This window comes from Pipra filicauda, unplaced genomic scaffold, assembly GCF_003945595.2.
Source record: "Pipra filicauda isolate LSUMZ 115617 unplaced genomic scaffold, ASM394559v2 scaffold43_size3849885_pilon, whole genome shotgun sequence".
Classification (NCBI taxonomy): domain Eukaryota; kingdom Metazoa; phylum Chordata; class Aves; order Passeriformes; family Pipridae; genus Pipra; species Pipra filicauda.
Genome location: NW_024104576.1, coordinates 2,469,086 through 2,488,927, shown reverse-complemented (window position 1 = coordinate 2,488,927; position 19,842 = coordinate 2,469,086). Strand labels below are relative to the sequence as shown.

General features: G+C 37.3%; 1 protein-coding gene and 1 long non-coding RNA gene across 9 annotated transcripts in view; one reads left to right on the top strand and one right to left on the bottom strand.

Moving 5' to 3' along the window:
* The window catches only part of JAKMIP1 (janus kinase and microtubule interacting protein 1), a 161,565-nt gene that overhangs the window by 122,541 nt on the left and 19,182 nt on the right, over positions 1-19,842 (top strand). For 5 of the 7 annotated variants that reach the window (XM_027736202.2, XM_039385841.1, XM_027736203.2 and 2 more), the window contains 6 exons: positions 1,391-1,492; positions 4,452-4,505; positions 5,519-5,584; positions 8,021-8,089; positions 11,391-11,468; positions 13,048-13,251. In XM_027736202.2, coding sequence (XP_027592003.1) covers positions 1,391-1,492; positions 4,452-4,505; positions 5,519-5,584; positions 8,021-8,089; positions 11,391-11,468; positions 13,048-13,251 — 573 coding nt within the window. The remainder of the gene's footprint in view (positions 1-1,390; positions 1,493-4,451; positions 4,506-5,518; positions 5,585-8,020; positions 8,090-11,390; positions 11,469-13,047; positions 13,252-19,842) is intronic. The other 2 variants (XM_027736209.2, XM_039385843.1) reach the window with 2 other exon arrangements.
* On the bottom strand, positions 4,399-18,116 carry LOC113995779. Of its 2 annotated transcripts, none has more exons than XR_003543537.2 (3): positions 17,981-18,116; positions 6,580-6,732; positions 4,399-5,971 (listed from the first exon to the last, which is right to left on the bottom strand). It is a non-coding gene; the product is annotated as an uncharacterized LOC113995779 (long non-coding RNA). The 2 variants fall into 2 exon arrangements; XR_005565214.1 differs by having other exon boundaries at positions 18,015-18,116.

Genomic DNA, 19,842 nt, shown 5'->3' with positions numbered 1-19,842 from the left:
AGCAATTAAATTATTTCAGATGAAAATTAGGCTAAAGTAGAAAACACAATCATTTGTTTAAAATTTAATGCAAGCAAATTTAAGTGAGTTTAATGCAATTGCAACTGATTAATTTTTAACAATGTAGAAAATGATAACAATCTGGACAAGAATTAAGCTTCTGGTTTTGGGTTATGACAGCTAAGTCATTTAAGCGCATTTCAGAATTAGGCTGTTAACGTAAATATTATTTAAAATAAAGCCTGTGAGGGGGGAAAATGTATAGACTGTGGAGATTTTCCTCTCTACATTGTAGTTTCAAATTAGGTTTAATCTAGTTCATGAACAAGATTTGCCATGCTTTGTAACTTGCTTAAGTGAATGGATGCAGCCCGCCTGCCATATCAATTAAAGTGCCTCGTTTTGTAGTTTAGAAAATGGAGCTACACATGGTCATAAAAACTAAAATATTTGCAGTAGTGCTCTCTCTCAGAAAATGAAACTGTTGATGCCAAAGCCTCCTCTTGTAACATGGAGATGAAATCTGGTGTTCCTCACTTGTGTTCCCATGGCCAGAGAGAAGTCAGAGCAAGACCCAGTGCCTTGGTTGCCCAGAGCCTTCAATCCAGTCATTTTCACAAGCACATTAAAATTTAATTTAAGTAAAATTACTTGTTTATTGCTTTACTCTAATTCTACCTTTGAAGAAATAATAGACTGGTATTTTGAAGAAATGCATAAAACTCAAGTAGATGGACTGGATAAGTTTTAGAAATACTATAGTTTTAGGTAAATGGGAATTTATATTTTTTGGTTTGGGCACAAAGAACATCATAACTGTAGAATAGCACTGCCTTTCAACATTTTCTAACATCCTGGGTTGTACAGTAAATATGAATTGAGATTTTAAATGCTCTAAGAGGAAGGCTGACTGTAGAATAAACAGGGAGCTGCTGATACACAGCTTTAGTTTTAGTGAGAAAATCTTTGGTGATAATGCTATTCCATGATGGAATTTACATTTTTTTTCTGCAGTTTCTTCTTTTAAATTGTTTTTTTGTTCCACGAAAGAAAGCGATAGTTAAATAAGGTTATAATCAACATAAAAACCTGCAGAGTATTTTAGAGCTTTTGTCAATTAGGGCCACTGTTGCAAGGGTTCCTGCAGCTGAGGAGTGTCTGGTAACTTTGCAGAAACTAAGTGTGCATGGAGTCAGTTGGCAGCTAACGCCATTTTTGTGTTTAGCTAAAGCCAAAATTCTTCAAATATGGTAAAAATATGAGGAAATATCATATATTTGGAATGTGAACAGGAATCTGCCTTTTTAATGTGCAAGTATGTTTTGTAAAGGTGGGGAATAAATGTTTACAGATAATCACACATGTTGTTTTTAAATAAATCTTTCCTCAGGAGAGAGAGCGAAGGTCGCCAGCATTTAACCTTCATATAACCACCTTCCCTGAAAATAATGGAAGTGCACTTCAACTGTTCTGTCATCAGGAAGGAATAAAGGTATATGCAGAGCATTAGAAACAATTGGATGGCTAGGAACTTTTTTGGAATGACCAACCTAATATCCAAACAAATTGTTTGGCATTTGCCAGGGAAGAAAACATGAAAAAATAAATTTAGTAAGAAAAGATATTTTTAACCGGGGAAAGGATTTCATAAGAATCTGTTTGGGTAGTCAATCAGGAGTTCCTCAATGAAAATGAAGGCTGATCCATCAAAGTAATTTACATTCGGTCTGGGGAAGAATGTGGAAGTTGATGTGATTCATTGTCAGACTTGCTACACTACATTGTTCTTGATATTAAATGTTTTCATCTAAGTTCAGAAATATGACATTCAGCTATTATTTTATACCCAATTTAGTGAAGCATTTTGTTTTTTGAATGAATATGCTTAAGTTATTTGCCTAGGCCAGGGCCTTGAAGCATGAACTGCCTGATCCAAACGTAGATAGCTGGAACTCTATCATTTTAGATCAAGCACAAGACAAACATCAGGATCTCCCTTGGTTAGCTTTTGCTAAGAGGAAGCAAGAATTACTCTTTTCACTTCTGTTCCCCCATGAATAGGCTAGCTGTGACACTTGATTTGCATGCTGCTTCAGCTAAGATTGAATTCAGACTTGTGCTGTCAGTAATATTGCACAACAGACCAGGGTAACTTTTCTACAAGTAACTAAGGCATAATCTTAGTGCCATAGTGATTTATGCTAATATTTTTAATTGTGTTTACAAGTCCTCTTATAAGAGGCTTGCTCCTATTCAGTGCCTTAATGAGCACAGTACGATCTCTAGAGGAAATGAACTGAAATTGTAGGCTGCGTAATTTTAGGAAGCTCAGTAGTCTAAAAAAAAATAGTTAAAACTTCATTCTTACCTACAGGTTTGGTTGGATACTCATCTCCCTAACCACATCAAGAGTCATCAGTTAGTGTATTACCTTTCAAATAGAACCTCCATGGGATGCCAGACCTGCTTTTAGCTTATCCATTATTCTAACTCGCATGTTGGCTGTAAGCGGGAACAGTGTACCAGAATCTAGAATTCCTATTTTTCCCCATTGTCTACTGTGACAGTCATTAACAGCAATGTTCTTTTCAGGCTGACCTTCAGTTTACTTACCTGTAAGGAGAGGCAGTCACCTAATATGAGCATACTGACACTGCTGACCTTTTATCTGCTTTTAGTGGTTTTCAAAGTTGTTAGCCATCGGTAGCACGGTAGATTCCAAAATGATGCAAAATCTGGTTTGGTTTCTAATTCATCCTTTATGCTTCATATGAAAATAAATGAATTAGAATGATTATTTCTGGCTCAATAGATGCAAGACTTCGTATGTCTTAGTGAATTCAATTTCTCACTAGCATTACTGTTTGGCTAAAGAAGTTTCCATTCAACATTGTCATTGCTGATCATAATCAATATTTTGTTTTTAACATTGTTCCAAACACAAGTGCATTAAGATGTGCACCACTCTAGAGTTAGTGATGTGCAGTGTTAAATAACTAAGATAACATTTGGGAACACCAGTGAAGTGTTTGGGAAGAGATGAAAGAGAGGGAGGGAACTTCTCAGGATCGAACAACTTGAACACAACACTTTACTGGACTTATTTGTATGTTCTCTCCCACATCTGTGTCTAGTCTTCAGGAAATCTTTCATTTCATTTTGAGCCTTCCTCACTGGAGTCTGTTGATTATAGAATCATGAGCTAATATATTCTGATGTAGCTATGTAATTTGCAAGCATAGCTGGTTTAGCTTTAAAAAGTGTTAAAGATTGATTATCCTGACTACCGACATAATGCAGTTGCCCAAAGCATAAATGCAAAGCAGCACGTTATGTACTGGAAGCAATGAATAAGTGAGCCAAGATCCTCGTGAAATACTGGCCTCTTCTAAGCAGTGCTAAATATGAGTAGAAGTTGAGGGTGGCAGCGTTTAACAAGGCTGATTTGCTTTATGTATGTGTATTAAGCATTTTGGGCTCACACGAACTGATGTTTTCCCATGTTGTCAAACCTTCCTACTTTTTAATAACATAGCTGCATACAGCCTGTCAACGGAAATGATCCCTGGTCCACGTGAACTTGTGGCCCATACTTGGAATAATTCAGGAGAATGTGATTAGGGCAGGTTAGACAGTTCCATGACCCCTTCCAACAATTTTTTAAAGTAGAAAATAGAGTTCTGGGACCTCGGAATGGACCCTGGCACAGTGCAAAATAAAAACATTCCTTTCTCTCTCTCTTTTTTTTTTTTTTTTTTTTTTTTTGGTCAGAGCAGTGTTTCTCTTTATTTCAGTGGCTGGGCCTTAATAAGGAGGGGTTGTTCAGTTCTTTTTGTGGATCTGAGAGCTGACTGGCAGAGAAACATAGCTTTCTACTCACAAAGGTTATGAGCTGATGGTGTTTGGAGGAGCATGTTCAGCCCTCTGCACACGTTCCCTTCTGGCACTGTAAGGCTGATTCAAAACTCCATACTTTTGTTTAACAACGAAAATAAAAAGCAAACAGCAAATCACCCAGTGAACCTTCTTAGCAATTGTTTTGTTCATGCTCTCTGTCCTTTTAACTTCTGTAGGTTGATGTGGTTGATGCTCCACTCCAAACAAACAAAAAAAAATGGTTTTTAAACCTTTTGTCTTTAAACACTCTTTTAAGCCTGTTTATCAGTTTTGATCGTTCCTCTACATGCATTAGCAGGATGATAAATGTGAGTGGTGCAGGAACATTCTGCCCTCATGCACAGACATTCAGGTTGCTTGCTGTAATCAAAAGTGACATTTTGTTTTGTCTTTGAAAGTATTAATAACACTTTTGTAATGTGATACAAAACTAATGTTTCACTTATTTGTACTCTTTTTGCATGCAGAAGTGAATAAACAGTACATAAAATGTAGCATATATAATCTATTTCTCACCTACTTTAAAAAAAATAAGTGTTGAACATCTTTTTCAGGATGTGAACATATCTGAACTCATGAAGAAATTAGATATTCTTGGAGATAATGGGGTAACAAATTTTTAATTTTAAATATACCTTCAGTTTTATGGTTAATTTAATGCATTTTTTTCTCCACAGCAGATAATAACATCCAAGAAAATACAGAGGGTGATTTTTATATGCCTATTTGTATTTGTATGAAGCATATGAATGGTTAGGTACTGCTTTTACAAACTTGAAATCTTTCAGTTAAACTGATACCAGTGAAAAGTGTATTTTTTGAAGCTAGGATTTGATCTTGACTGAATGATGTAGAAAAAGGCACTGAAGTAGGCAGAGGGAAAAGATAATACCCAGACTAGATATAAAAGGAAATAAAAACAGATTTAAAACGGAAATGAAAGCCAGACCAAATTGTTGGCAAAGTTTTTTCTTTTGAGTAGTAATAGTAGCACCTACTACTGTGAAGACTGTTTTCTGCCAGGAGTGGATTTTCTGGGAGAAAGGCAAGGCAAGGATAACTGTGTCCCTTTCTTCTTCTACAGTGCCAAATATAGAATAAAATCTTGGTCATGCAGTTGTGGCACAAACATCCAGGGACCTGGGTCCAGTTTATAGGTAGCTTTAAGATATTGAGGTCTTTACAATGCTAGTTTTAAGTTCTAGATTTACATATTATGTTGAAAATTCTATGGAGGTTTCTATGGTACTTGATCTTTGCATTGTTTTCATTAATGGGAAGTCTAGCTCTGAAAGTGCACGAAGGGGAGATTCACATGCTGTAGGGCCATAGTCCAATTAACAGGCCTAAGGGAAAAAAAAATTCAAAATTGCTGACAGAAACCACTTAATTTTCATCAAATAATAAATTGTTGCAAAAGTGTTGGGGAGGTATTGTACTGAAATTGAGTGGACACTAAGCACTCCTGGTTTAACTTTTAATACTTTTAATAATGGGATACTTTTTTGGTCATTTCTATAATTCTAATTGTTATAATTATTTATTTTTTGAAGTACCGTTATTTTTTGTGTTAAAGGATGAATTTTTGACCCAATTTAAAATGCATATTTTTGTATTTTAGAATTTGAGAAATGAAGAGCAGGTTGCAATAATCCAAGCTGGGACTGTGCTTTCCCTCTGTGAAAAGGTAGAATTCTGTAAATGTTTTTCTGTGCTGAAAATTGAACATGCCTTCTATGATATCACATGCCAGGGAAGCATGATTTTTCTGTTGGGGTCATCTGGAGTTGTGCATGTATTCATCCTTACATGAATGTTGGGATTGTGATGTCTTGAGGTAAAATCAATCTTACAAAACCCCCCCAGTTTAAAAATAAAGACCTGTTTTAGAGATATTCCCCATGAAGTACTAAAAAGCCACTTAACACAAGAGGTTTCATTCTCAGAAGTGCCGATGTCCTCAGTGCTCTGGGAACACGTTGCTGTGACATCCTTGGTGAGGTGCCCATGGTCCATCTCAGGCTCATTTCTGTGGATGACTGAAAAAGCTCAGAGTAGTCAGTGGTCCTTTCCTCTGTAAAGTAGTGGACATAGAGAAAAAGCAGTTTGGGCAAGGTAAGTGTTCGGTCAGGTCACTCATTTCTGCATGACTAGTTCTTTTCTTCTCAGTTACAGAGGGAATATAATCTGTATATGAATAGGGGTGATATTTAGAACTAAGCAAGACTTGCATATTTCTCTAAAGAAACCTCTGTCCATCCTTTTCATATGTTCTTGTTAAGTCTTTCCTAGATGCATTCTTGAAATTCAGAATCAGAGCTTTGAAATTAAAATTCGAGCATTTTGCAATAATTACTTTATTTGGTATAATTTTGATAATCTACTTATCTAAATATCTTGAAGTAGATAATCTACATTAGGTAATTTAAAAATCATTAATTTGAGTGAGTGATTGCTATAAGCAAAGTAAAAATGAGGAAAAGTTCTAAAATCCATATATTTTTCATTGTGGCATTAAAAGGAAAGGGGATGATTTTAGCCCTTTAAATCCAAAAATGAAATGGGAAGAACCTCAGTATAAAAGGTTAAGATAGAGACTCCTAAATGTCTCCCTTGGTTCCAGAAAGGCTTACAGGCATAGGAAGGTCAGAACCAACATTTAGTTTTGCATATCATTCATACCTTCAAAAAAATGAGACCTCTAATTTTTGCAAATAGCCCTTCACTTGATTGAGGGTAGCTGTGAGAGATGCCCATTTCAAGGGTTCAGAATGCTCACGGTCTTGCTGAATATCAGAGGTGAGGCTTCCCTTAGGAATATCTTCAGCTTGTCACCTTCAAAATGAAGAAAACAAAGATGGTGAAAATAGAATCTCTGGGGAATATAACGTTCCTGTTCATTTTTTTTTTCCTGTAGAAAGTTAAGTAGGTAAAACAATTTTCCCTTTCTTATTCACCGGTCTCTTAAAAAGTGGAAGATCCAAAATGATGAAATACTGAATTTACATTTTGTGTATTTGTAAACTTATGTTTGAAATTTCGTATCTAAATCTTTGGGGAAAAAACCTGGTGTGTCATTAATTCCTTTGAGTCTGAGCCTTTGGATTCACCAAAACTCTAAATTAAAAAAGGTGATGTGCAATGCTTACTAAAAGAATTGAAGCAAATATGAGTAGTCCAATGTTAGTAAGCAAGGCATTTGAGGAAAGTGATAATTATCAATGGCAAAGTTACATCTGGTTTTAATGGGAGCTGGTGCTATAAAAGGAAGCGTTAGTCTAAACTGTGCTCTCTGTAAGCTAGTCATTGATCCTTATTGTAGACCAGTAGGGAAATGAAATAAAACAATTAATTCAGAACTGAGCTTACCCATGCATTCCAATAAACTTAAATGTGAAATATTAATATAATCCTAATGATGGTGAGTGATTAAGCAAGAAACTTGTATCCATGCATTTAGCTACTATAATATGTGATTTTTTTCTTTAGAAAGCAAAGAATGCCATTCTTCTTAATCGTTATTGGTTTTTTGGTCACCAGAATGGTGAGGGATTCATTGTAGCAATTACAAGAACCTCCATCTGTCTGTCTGTCTGTCTGTTTGTTTTGCTTTTCCCTCTACATTACTGATTTACTAGAAGTGAGCCTCTTCCCATGAAAAGTGCAGCAAACTGTGCAAAATCAAGGATTGAATTTTCCACCTTGTCTTTTGTTTAAATTGCCCTCTGAAAAAAATGAAGGAGTGGATGCCTGAAGTCATATGATGGTTTTGCAAATCGGGCCAACAAGCATTGTGCTTGTTGGTATATCACGTAAGAAGCAGATTGATTTTGCATTTTGACCCAAGTCTATTTTGTATCTTGAACTTTACTGGGGGAAAAAAAAAATTGATTTACTGTAGGAAAGAACCTCCATTTGCTAGTCCTTAGTATGTTCTTGCAGTCTTCCATTCTGCCTGTGTTCTCACAACCTGTTTATTCATGTGGAACTTTGAAGTGAATACATAGCATGTGCCTGGAAGTGTTGGCAACAAGCTTGAAAACTGTTTGGTACCAACTTTTGCAAAAGCTCTATTTTCTTTCATTTTCTGTTTTTTCCCCTTCACACTGCTATGTTCTTGTAGTGGTTGAAACAGATAGAGGGGACAGAAGCTGCACTGACACAGAAGATGTTAGACCTGGAGAATGAAAAGGTAAGGAACAGTAGCTAAAAGTATAATTCATTTAGCTAAAACTCGTTTCGAGGGAATGTGTATAAACTTCATCCCAGGTTGATTTACTGCCTTTCTCTGCTTAACAGAGATTGCTTCATGGTAAAATAGGCAAGAGGTTTCTAGAACAATCTATTGCTTTTATTCTTTGGGGTGAGAGGGAAATGTCAAATCTATATAGAACAAAAATAGCATATTATATACAAATTAGGGCACAAATGCATAATAACAGAGCATATTGACCAAACAGTGTGAAATTGTCTGTGCTTTCTCTGTGTATTAATTTGTCTGGCAACAGCATTGTCTTTTGAATCTTGAGGTCATGTTGCTAGAATTGTCAAGGGTATTTCTTTGCTCTCTGGTACTCAGCTTCTGGACAAGTTGTCAAGACCTCTTACCCCAGATGACCTTTCTTGTCCCATGGTCTTCATGCCTAAAGACAGAATGTTTTCTCAAAAGCAATTCTGTCTTGCAGGACAAACTGACCTTATTTTTCCATATGTTGAACAAAGAATTTTAGAAGGTGTTAATTTTTATTGGTTTACCATGCATACTGTGCTTGGCATCTTCAAATGGTTTTCCAAACACTGATTAATCCTCACCACACCTTTTACTGGTAGATAAACAATTAGCATTACATTCATCCTAAAGAATGGGACAATGAGACAGGGAGATTAAGTGATTTGCCCAGGCCACTGAAGAAGTGTGTCTTTGAGCCACAAACAAAAAGGAAGTGCTCTGTTGAGTGTAGCCTTTCATGCTGATTGTAATGTAATGTAGACATGATCCTTCCCAAATTTAGTATTTCTTTATTTTTTAACTCTTGTTATGGAAAAATGCAAAAGTTTTGGGAAGGGAAAGTGCCCTCAAATATTAAGTTCTTTTGTAAAAAGAATTGGAAAAACATAATTTCTATATAACTTGGTTTATTATCTTCCCACTTACTATCTGTGATGTTTTTAACTCTTACTTTGGGTATCCCTTGCATCTATTTGTTTAGCACAGCAATCTGAGAATCTGCATCACTAATGATTGACTCAATCATGAAATGAGTTGAGAAATAACATTCTAACATGATGCTTTCAGAAGGACTGAGCACTTGTTTAGTCATCTTTGGAATCCATGTTAAGGATTTGAGGTCCTATTCTTGTTTCCTTCCCTCTTACTTTTTGTGGGCAGCTTTTACCATACCTTTTTGATCAGGACAGCTGCGTTGCTTTTCTGGGATCTGGTGGTGAACTCAACTGAGCTGAGCTGACCCTCTCTATAGTCTCAGGCAAGTCAGTCTAGTTCTCTGGTGTCAGACACCTGTAAGCATGTCAGGACCAGGCCTGTCCTTTACTATGCAGTTCATGATGGTATTGCATCTTGTACAGCTGTTGCTGTAATCCATCCCCATCAGAAAATGATGCCACTTGGGTAGTCAAGGTGGGATTCAGTTGCATAAGGATGGCGTCTAATGCCACATTATATTCTTCAGAGTTCTGGAGATGTCCACAAGGGGCTGACAAATATGTCCTATGGGACTTGGTGGAGATCCCTGCCCTTCTGGACCAGTAGCTGAAGCAACATATTCTAAAATGGGTATCATAACTATAGATGCCCATCTGTGTGTAATCAAATTCCAGCCCTAAGATCAAGACCTTTCTTAGACTTTGGCTTTTCCTTCAGTATTTATTAATAGGTAATTAAAAGAACTGCAAGTTTACAAAACAAATTAATAATAAATATTATGCTTCTTATACAGAGAACAAATAGCACCTTATTCCTCTGAGTCCTTTAATATTGGTCTTATATGTTTCTACTGTCACCAGTTCTGGGTTGCTCTTAACATGTGGGAGGTCATCTGTAGTCACTTTATGCTCTGAGCCCCTCCAAAGCATTAATTTGGTGATTAGAATGGATTTGTTTTAAAGTAGATGTTTGGACTGAGGATTCATCATCATGGTTCATGCTTAGGCAAACTCAGTGTCAGTGCTATGCTGACAGCTGACAGCAAAGTTGTCAGAAGTCCACATATATGTGTAAAGGCAAAATTTGGCCAAATAAGTGACTTTGGGGCAATCCCATATCCAATAAAACTAACTGGACCAGCAATGTTTGATTTTTTTGATACTTTTAGTAAAGGCTGCAGTTAATCATCTGAAGAACCCTATGTATTTAATTTGGCATTTATTCTATATGTTGAGGAAATTAAAAAAATTGTTGAATAGAAAAAAGAATGATGGAAAATGTTGAATTCAGTCAAAGGGCTTCTCTGCTTTCTGGTCTACTACTAATTTTTTTGAGTGTGAAAACATGTCTCGAAAGAAAAGCTAATAAAATTGAATAACTGTTTTATGTCCTAATTACTATCACCCAACCTGGTCTAGGGGAAGGTGTCCCTGCCCATGGCGTGAGGGTTGGAATGAGAGGGTCTTTGAGGTCCCTTCCAACCCAAACTATCCTATGAGTCCATGATCCAAAACACTCTAAAGGCTTGACTATTCAGACAACCATTTAAATGTCCACAACTTGCTTGCAACATCATGCTTTTGGATACCGAGTTCCACTGAAATCCCAGTCTTTGGAATTTATATTTTTATATATATGAAATAACTGTGGAAGTTGAGTAGCTTGATTTTTAAAAACAAAAGTAAAAAATTCCTGTAAATCCTAGGCATCTTGAAAACTTCTCAGCTCTTCAGCTAGTCACTCAACCTCTCTGGGCATCACTTTACCCATTTCAAATTGGCTTGAAGACCGAGTTGTTACTTCTGCTTCAGTAGCACAGCACAGAATGGTGCTGCAGAACCCAGCTGCAGACCTGCATGTTCATGTTTCCTCCCAAGAAGAACAGGCTAGACAACAGAAATTAGGGTTTGCCCCATGATTTCCTTAAGGATATGCATGGGACATTTTCAGAAAAGCCATAAAGTGCCCTCACTTGTGTTTCTCTTTTCTCTGCCTTGTCCTGCCCTGTGCAAGTTATGGCTATTGATCACATGCATGCACATCCCCATTCACCTCTTGCTGGTCTGTGCACTTCTGTCAGGTCCAGGCAGGTTTGTACACTGGTGTAGAGGTCAATAATTTCTAGGTACAACTTGTTAATATAATACACGTATTTGAAGTGCTAATATTGTTAATTTGATATTCCAGTTATCCTTAGGATGAATGTGGTCATTTGCTGTAGGTTTTCATTTGCTTTCAAATGGAAAACTTGTGTAAAAATGATAGCATTTATGATTCTTCATGAATTAGGATAAAGAACAAACACTCCCTTGTTTTTATTATTGCTCAGGACCTGTTCAGTAAACAGAAGGGTTATTTAGAGGAAGAACTCGACTACAGGAAGCAAGCTCTGGACCAGGCTTACATGGTAGGAAAAGAACAGTCATTAAATTTTTCTGTTTGAACAGATTTGTTAAAATGGAGGGCTTTTGTTTTTGTTTCTTTTAATTATAAATAGGGTTCTTTTTTTCTTTATATCTCTTTTTCTACCAGACTAGAAATCAACTATTACTTAAATGAAAACTTAGGAAACGGGTTATAGTACTTACAAGTGTAATGGTTTTGCATTGCATTTTTTATTCTATGATATATAAACATCTTGTTAGTACATCTCGAATGAGAAGAGCTTGTTTATGTATGCAAAAAACTGTGACTAGTAGAATACACCAGAAATTACTTTTCTAATATTTCTTTTCCTGAAGCATTTGTAAGTATTACTGCTGCTAACCGATCCTAAATCAGGAATGCCTGTTCTTCCTATGGGATTCCTTTCTGCGTGGTCCCATCCAACCTTACCCTTCCTAGTTTTCAAAAGGGAAGCTGCAAGTTTGCCTTTTCTCAGGCTGAGCAACAATTAGGAATTATCTAAGAATTGATAAAACTGCATACCCAACTTTGTTAGTTGTGAGACTTCAGCAAATCAATATACAATGTTCTGAAGCATTATTTATACATGGTAAATGTTTTTTACGGGGAAAATGTTTTCAGAAAAGAAGCAAGGTCTAGTGCTCAGAGCAGATAACAGAGATAAAAGCAAGCAGGCTCTATTTCTAGCACTGTGACCTTGGGCAAGCCATTTAACCTCTCTGTGCAGCTGTTTATGCATCACTAATATGGATGGAATTACCTACCTCACAAAGGTGTCGTGAGGGCTAAAGGGATGTGGTCAGATGCTCTTGATCCAAATATTGTCAGTCTGAATGCTGGTTTTTAATAGGATCATACTAACCCCAGTAATCAGGGAAACACTGCCATGATTCCCTTCTTTCCTCTTGGGAATAAGGTTCTCCATGTGAATGTGAAGTTCTCCTGTATTTTCTGCTTTGCAAAGTACTGCAGTTTTGGCCAGTGCATGAGAATCATGTTAGGAATCTGGCAAACAGCAAGAGATGGATGAGGGATTAGTATATACAAGTATACTAGTGTTCCTCTCTCCATTGCTTATGGCAACTTGAAACTAAGCCACTGACATAGACCTGGGGCCATAAATGTCAGGATAGTAGGGCCAGAGAGAGAGAGAGAGTGAGATTTCTATTCACAGTTTTTCATGTGGTCTTTTTATTTCGTAGGTTGGCTTAACAATTCAGTTGCAGTAGAAGGAAATCTGTTAGTTTGCATTGAATTTGTTATGTTCAGCATGAGGATTTGGAGTTTTATCAGGTGTTGAGTGCAGACCTATCATCTCAATCTTTCTTAAACAGACGAATCAATCATTTACTAGAATGAAAACCATTGCTTGGGTGTAAATCAGTGCCAGGAGGCTGCGTGCACTCTGTGTGGAATGCTCCTCACTGCTCACGACTGCCGCTTTCTGTCCACCTGTCTGTGTCTGTCCTTCCCTATTGCCTAAAGCTTTGCTTGCTGGCCTTCTTCTCTAGCTGTTGGTGGGTCGTTTGCTTGCTGGATTCAAACGTCAGCCTGTCTGTGTGTGATTTGGGTTACATTAGAAAATCCAGGAGCTGGAAGCCACGCTGTATAATGCCCTGCAGCAGGATCCAGGAAGGCGGGCGAGCGAGTCTCTGACAGAAGCCCAGAGGGAGGATTTGCGAGCTGCAGTGGAGAAGGTGCGGCGGCAGATCCTGAGGCAGAGCCGTGAGTTTGACAGCCAGATCTTGCACGAGCGAATGGAGCTGCTGCAGCAGGCACAGCAGGTAATCCCGGTTCTCTCTCCTCCCTGTCGTCGGTGTTATCTCTGTGGTTGCCGCCACTGCCCATAAACAGCATCGCTTCACCCTCACCTCGTGGAGTTCTGTTTAGTCTATCCTCTGTACAGCTCCCGTGCCAAGGAGCGATGTGGTGTTAGGACCTGGTTGCGCTGGGCATGGTGCACACACAAAACAAGTCACTGTCTCACCACGAGGTCCTGTTGCACAGCCTGTTTCATGTGTGTACAACCACACAGTCTTCCACAGGACTCTGAGGGGAGCGTGTTGCAAGTTTAAGGCCCAAATTAGAAAAAGCCATAATGGAGGGTTGCAAGAGTATAACGCTATGAAAAGAGGAAAGGCAGAAGCAGCAGTTACAGCAATCCAAGTTTTTAATTTTTTTCCCCTTTTCAGTTATTTTATCTATTTGTGAAATTTTTTAAATAAATAAAAAAGAGAAAGTCATAGGAAGCCTTTTAAGAGGCCATTTACAAGCTTTTGCACCCTTATGTTAGTTTAGAAAAGCCTTGTCTGTCCAAACTACTTCATTAAGGACAAGTATTGACAACTTGAATTTGGCAAGCTCCTGGCCTATAGAAGTGTGGTAATTACTTACTGTTGGTAGAATTGGTAGTTTTTCTGTGCAAATATTCAGGGGCAGAAGAGAGCTGCATGTCTCAAGGTGTTAATTACTACAGCAGAAATAATTGTTCCTGAGGATTTTTGTTCCTCACTGTAGTAACCTCTGAAAGTTGCATGCAGATATCTTAAATTTTGAGGACTGCTCTCCAGTTGTGCTGCTACTTTTTGTGCAAATCTGGAATCGTATATTGTAAATGCTAAAATGTGCTATGCAGATGTGTCCAGAACACTGTTGCTATTTCAGGCGCTGGGGTAAGAACTGCTTTTAGTTTAGTTCAAGCCCCTCTCTTTTCAGGTTGGCTTTGTAGATGAATATAGATGAAAGTGATGTAATGTGACCCAGCACTGCTGTGATCATCTCCTGTCATCCTGCAATGATGAGAAGTGCTTATAGTGTCAGTGTTAGATCTGAGCTCTAACTTCCTAGAAGTTTCCTTTCTCTTACTCCTTGATGAATGTGTAACACTGAGACCAAGAGATGAACTTATTTAATGGGTATCATGTATTTTCAGTCATCAGTGATGGTGTACAGAAAGTTGGAGAAGGTAGGTACCAGGTGGCACTAGAAGCGTCAGAAAAAGAGAGCAAACTTGTTAAATTTGGTAAATGAGAATGGAGCCAGAAGTTATTAGTTTAATGTTATTAGTGTAGCTGAAAATTAGTGAGACTAGAGGTTTTTGGCAGTCTCTTAGCCAGTACAATTTCCTAGCCAGACTGCTGGTATTTTATTCAGAACAATAACACAGTGCTTTTCAGTTGGGTAAACATTATTTGCAAATGACATTTAATGGGTGTGAATGACATTGTGTCTTGAGGATGCCTCCACACCTAAATAATATACAGTTTCAGATTTTAACATCAGACTAGATACAGTTTGGTCTTTGCTTTCACTAGGCATGTAGTTTGACACTGAAGGATTGCTATTGGCTAGGGCCTTTCTGTCGTCTGCTGCTGGAGTGTATTTTTGGGGAACCTAGGCAGAGCTTCCAAGTTAAGCTTGTATAATATTGGCAAATAGAAAGGAAAAAGTAGGACTAAATTTGTAGAGTGAAACAGTTGTTCCTGAGAACTCAAAATCCATACTATGTGCATATCTAGAGTGTAACTTGGACTCAGTTCCAATTTGTTCCGTGGCCTGCTCACTATCAATTGGAGCATTTAGTGTGCACATCTGGAGCACATCTTCTGTTTGAGTCCAGTTCATGTATTCATAGATGGCTTCACAACATAAAGGTAAATATCATGAGCATAGAAGAAAACAAAAACGCTAGCATAACCATGGATGTTTATGTACCTGCCTTCAGATCTATTTTATAGTGTGCCATTGGAGTTTCATGTTGTGCCCATCTCATTAGACATGCTAATGTTACAGCCCTGCCAGGCACATTGAACTGAATTCTACTACTTACTAAGGAGCTAAGTATTTCAGTAATCTATTTTTAACACACACATCCCCTATTAAACAGGAAAAAGAAAGGCAAAGATGCTAGTTAATTTGCCTGGATTATGGGAGGGCTAATTCTCACAGCATTACTTTCATCTACACTAGCAAATGACAGAAGCTGCATGTATTTCACAAATGAAACTATACTTGTGCTGGCAGAATCCTCATGAATGGATGAAGCTACATGAAGGATAGTACATCCCTGATGCTTTGTTGAATGAATCCACTCCTTTCCTCATGTATTTATGGCCATGAGAAGTTTTCCTGACATTGTGACATCAGCAAACACCCATCACACTTTATACTTCAAAACTATAGCCTAGATCTGGTCGTATTTTACACTCTGCAGTGGCTTTACAGTACACACCATACCTCTTGCTCTGCAGAAGATGAGGCTACAGAGAATTATAGGACAGCATGATGGACCTGCAAAGCTTAATAAAGAACCTTCTTGTTGTAAATACTCTCAAACTTTCCCTGAAATAGAAATCATGTATTAAAGACTCCAAATTCTCTGAAACTTTGGAAGTTCGACCACTTCCAGAAGGTCTTTTTCTTTGCTTCCATTACCTTCTGGTCTGTCTGATAGAAGGGCTCCAAAGGAACAACTGTTTATCCTGGTAGGCTGGCAAAAACCTTCTCTGAGTCAGAGTTTCTGTGTCAGACATGGAGTGGGGGTTCAAGAAATTCTGATGATGGAGAAGGAGGAATTTCCACCTTCTGCCTGTAAATGATCCTTGACTGTACTTGCAGAGTGCAGAAATGGTAAGGCACGTGATGAATGCTGCAGGTTGGTCTGCAGGGTTTATTAATAATTAATTGCTTCATGCAGGGACTTTGAGGATTTAGCGTGTGAGATGCTGGTTTTACAGAGCTGGCAAATGTACTTCCTGGGGAATGTGTCATCTGAAAGGGGCAGGGAAGCGCATAAGAAAATGGGTAAACAGTTGCCCAAGTGTGAGCCTGTGCTGCTTTATGGGAGCTTGGAAAGCCTGAGTTCTTACCCACTTGGTATTGACTTTGTTCCAGTGAAATAAATATATTTTAGGATATAAGGCTCTGTATTGCATTGGTAGGTCTGTTTATCTTGGGTGTGTGTATGGCCCCCCATTATTATTGTTCATTAGTATATAAATGGAACCATTTATGTATACCCATGGTGGATTAAGGAAACCAGGCCTCTGTGGAGCCAAATTAGGCAGACTGTGTGACTAGATCTGCTTGCTAAGGCACAAAATGCTTTTATGAAACCCAGAGTGCAGCTTGCAGGTCTGAGGGACAGATCCTCAGCTGAAGCATATTGGCAGTACTCCCTAAGTCAGAGAAGGTGTTTTGTTTTACAGCATCTATTTGGAGGAGGTAATATATGTTAATTAAAAATCTGTCATGAGCAGCTTGTGATATTTGCTTCTAGCAATAGGGTATGTGCAGTTCAACCACCATTCCTGTGTATATTGCCATCTAAAATGTCTCACTGTTCTACATTGTTATAAGCTTTTATAAATCAATGTCTGGTTTATTTTTAGCAGGACTTCATTTAAAAGTAACACTTATGCTCTATTCAGTGCAGTGGCCTGACTTTTGTGCTTTTGGAAAATATGAAGGTCATTATTAGCAGGTTCTGCTAAGAAGGGTAATTTTTTATGTATATATAGGATGCTAAGTAATTTCTAGAGGGAGAGAAAAAATCCATTTCTGAGAGAAGATATTTTAAAGGGAGCAATACAACATGTTTCTGAAGCAGTGATATCAACTTCCTAATGAAGTAAACTCAAATATAAAAAACAAACAAACAAACAAACAAACAGCCCCAAAAAACCTAGCACAAAAAATCCACACAGCATAATGGTTAGTACACCTTAAAATTATATTGCAATTATCTGCTGAAACTAGTAAATATTTAAAGGTCAAATTATGCTTTACGTAAAACAAATAAAGTAAAAACCTAAATATATTCCTGTTAGTTTTACTGTAGCTGCTTCTGGAGTATGAAACTGTCAAAAGTCATCAGAAGCAGGCTTTAAATTACGATAGATTAATTCAAATTGCGCTGTTGGCAGTATTCAAACATGAAGAAAATTTATAAGAGAAATATAATTTATTCTGATTTCGTCTGAAGTTATCTTAAATGCAAAGAGAAGCTAGAAAATCCTTGAAGAACAGCAGACTGACACACACTCAGTTCCAAAAATGGTTGCTGCCAGTCAGAAAGGATATGAGAGATAGATTTTATTAATATAATCCAGTAATTCCCCACAGTAGTCTTATCTTTGTATAAAATTGTAAAAAAAAAAAAAGATATATTAGTTCATTGTGTCTTCAGAAAGTGTGAAACTTTTTTCTCTGAGTTGCACCGTAGTGCTGTACTAAGATGAGGGTGTTTTATTCTAGCTTGAGTTAGAATATTCTTGGATGAAACTCACTTTTACAAACTAAAAAACCCAATTGCTTCAGTTCCAGACCTGAATATAAGATTTTGGACTGATGAAGTCAACAAAATTCCAACTTTAAATGGGTGGAATATAGCTGTAAATATTTTAGCTATGGTTTCTTTAAACTAGATCATTTACTCCCATGACCAGATTATTCATCAGTAGTAAAAGCAGAAACTACCACTTTATTTGCATGTTTTACTAGAAGAAGGCATACCTTTAGGAGACAACAGGTTTAAATCAGAACTGACCTCTCTGTGTCACTGCCATGGAGAAGGATTCACTGCAGATATGATTCCTCAGGCACTGCTTTCATGGACACCAAGGAAAAGTCAGAAGTAGCAGTGTCTTTTTTCATCCTGAAATGTCAAAATATAGCTTGAAATTGAGAAACAACAAACTAATTTACTACATCAAGTTTCTTAGTTAATTTTTTTCTGACCTGAAAAGTGAAGTTCTGACTTCTTAAAAATCAAACAAAACTGTAGCCCATGGCATTTCTCCATGAATTCTTCTGTTGTCTCATAGGTAGGACAACTTTTTCACACTGAGAGAGTAGCTTGTTTATATATCCATAGGGTTGGATGTCACCATATCTATAAAATCATATTGGCTCAGCCATTTAGAATACATATTTGGTGGGTTTGGTTGGTTTTTTTTTTAAATCTTCATTTAAAAAAGAATTGTTAATAGGGTAATTGCCAGAGTGAAGTAGGAACCTGAGATTTGCCACTTGATATACTACAGATATTCAGGCAAAGCTTGGATAAATCCAGCAGTTGTTCTGCTCCCCTTTGCTGTGTAATTTGTTATGGTTGATAGACCATCTATTTTTTACCCAAGGAGAGTTATTAAGGTTTAATGTTTGACTGGGAAGGCACTTGAGGGAGGGAGAGAGCAAGGGAGGATGCTCTGCTCAGTGTACCTCATTAATAGGCATGAGGAGGAGTTGTCTTAAATTTGTCCTGTTTGGCACAATGCTTTGTGACAGAGAGAACAAATTAAAGACGACCACTTCTCTGGCAAGTTGCCTTGATCAAAACCCCACAGCTGTGTCACACAGTTTAGAAAGCAGGTAGAAGTATTACTAGTAAGCTTACTTACATAATAATAATTGGGGAGTCTCAGATCATTTTATCTCCAAATCTACATAGATTCAATGGTGTAATGTTTTTATTTTAAATCTGAAGTGTTAAAGTTCTAGAAGTTAATTCCCAGCTATTTGTGTGCAACTATATGTGAAGAGGACCACGTAGGGCAACCACTGATTTTTATTTCTTTTTTTTTTGCAGTTACTAGTGCTTGCTTAGTATTAATGGTCTGTGCTTTGTTGTTCAAAATTTAATAGATTACTGTTGAGAATGCATTTTTTATATTCATGAATTGCTCTTAAAGGCATCTGATATCACAGCTGTATAACTGTCATCAATATTCATCAAGCACATCATGACTGGGCTAATCATAGTCGACCTGTGGTATTGATTTGTCATGCAGGAGTGAACACTGAGTCTTTCAGGGCATCATTGCTGCTATAATGACAATGTCACAATAAACTGTAATTTCTCACAGATCTGCATGGCAGATGAGAGTTAACTTTAATAGTTGCTCTACGTGTATCTTACAGTGTTTCCTTTCTGTATATCTTCAACCGTATCTGCTTTTCTAACTGCCTTAGTGCTGCTACTTGTCTAAATAAGTGATGATAGCAGGACTGGTGTGATACCTACAAAGTATATCTGAAAGGTCTGCTCCCTTTGTCCTAAAAAAGTGTGATTGAGGGTTTTTTGTTTTTTTTTTTTGTTTTTTTTTTTCTGTCTGATAATCTGCCTAGGCGGTCATGAAGTCAGTTTTAAGATGTTGAATGTATTTTGTCTTCTGAGTTTACACAGACTTAGCATAGCTATTCTGTGTAGATATAAGTCTAGTATGTCTTAAATTATTGTTTTTCCCCAATGAAAACAATAGGACTGCTGATATTCCTCTTTTAGATATCAATGTATGTTGTAACATAAATTAAAAGACTCTTTGTGTTAAAAAAAAGAATTGAGTTTACTAGTAAATATTACATTTTGGTACCAG